Below are 274 nucleotides of genomic sequence, written 5' to 3' on the forward strand. Positions count from 1 at the left end.
CATCACATAATACCAGAAACACAAAAATCAGCACCAAACAGCCATCACTCCACACATACTTTACGAGGCCTGACATCACGCCTCCTGCAGGTACGTCGAGACAGTGACATCGACGCTGGGGAGAGACTACCGCTATTTCCTCGACGTCTGCCACGACGCGCCGCCGGCAGCCACGGGCCAACCCCAGTCGATTCCGCTGCGCGAAGTGAAAAGGGATTTTGGTGAGTCAGGACTTCTGGGAGGAAGAACAGCAGGAACCTGGCGATCAATTTCC

General features: G+C 55.1%; 1 protein-coding gene across 2 annotated transcripts in view; it reads left to right on the top strand.

The window, feature by feature from the left end:
* The window catches only part of LOC119594030 (thiopurine S-methyltransferase-like), a 3,962-nt gene that overhangs the window by 3,309 nt on the left and 379 nt on the right, over positions 1-274 (top strand). For both annotated transcript variants that reach the window (XM_037943059.1, XM_037943058.1), the window contains exon 6: positions 91-221. In XM_037943059.1, coding sequence (XP_037798987.1) covers positions 91-221 — 131 coding nt within the window. The remainder of the gene's footprint in view (positions 1-90; positions 222-274) is intronic.

The sequence above is a fragment of the Penaeus monodon genome, chromosome 33 (genome assembly GCF_015228065.2).
Source record: "Penaeus monodon isolate SGIC_2016 chromosome 33, NSTDA_Pmon_1, whole genome shotgun sequence".
Classification (NCBI taxonomy): Eukaryota; Metazoa; Arthropoda; class Malacostraca; order Decapoda; family Penaeidae; genus Penaeus; species Penaeus monodon.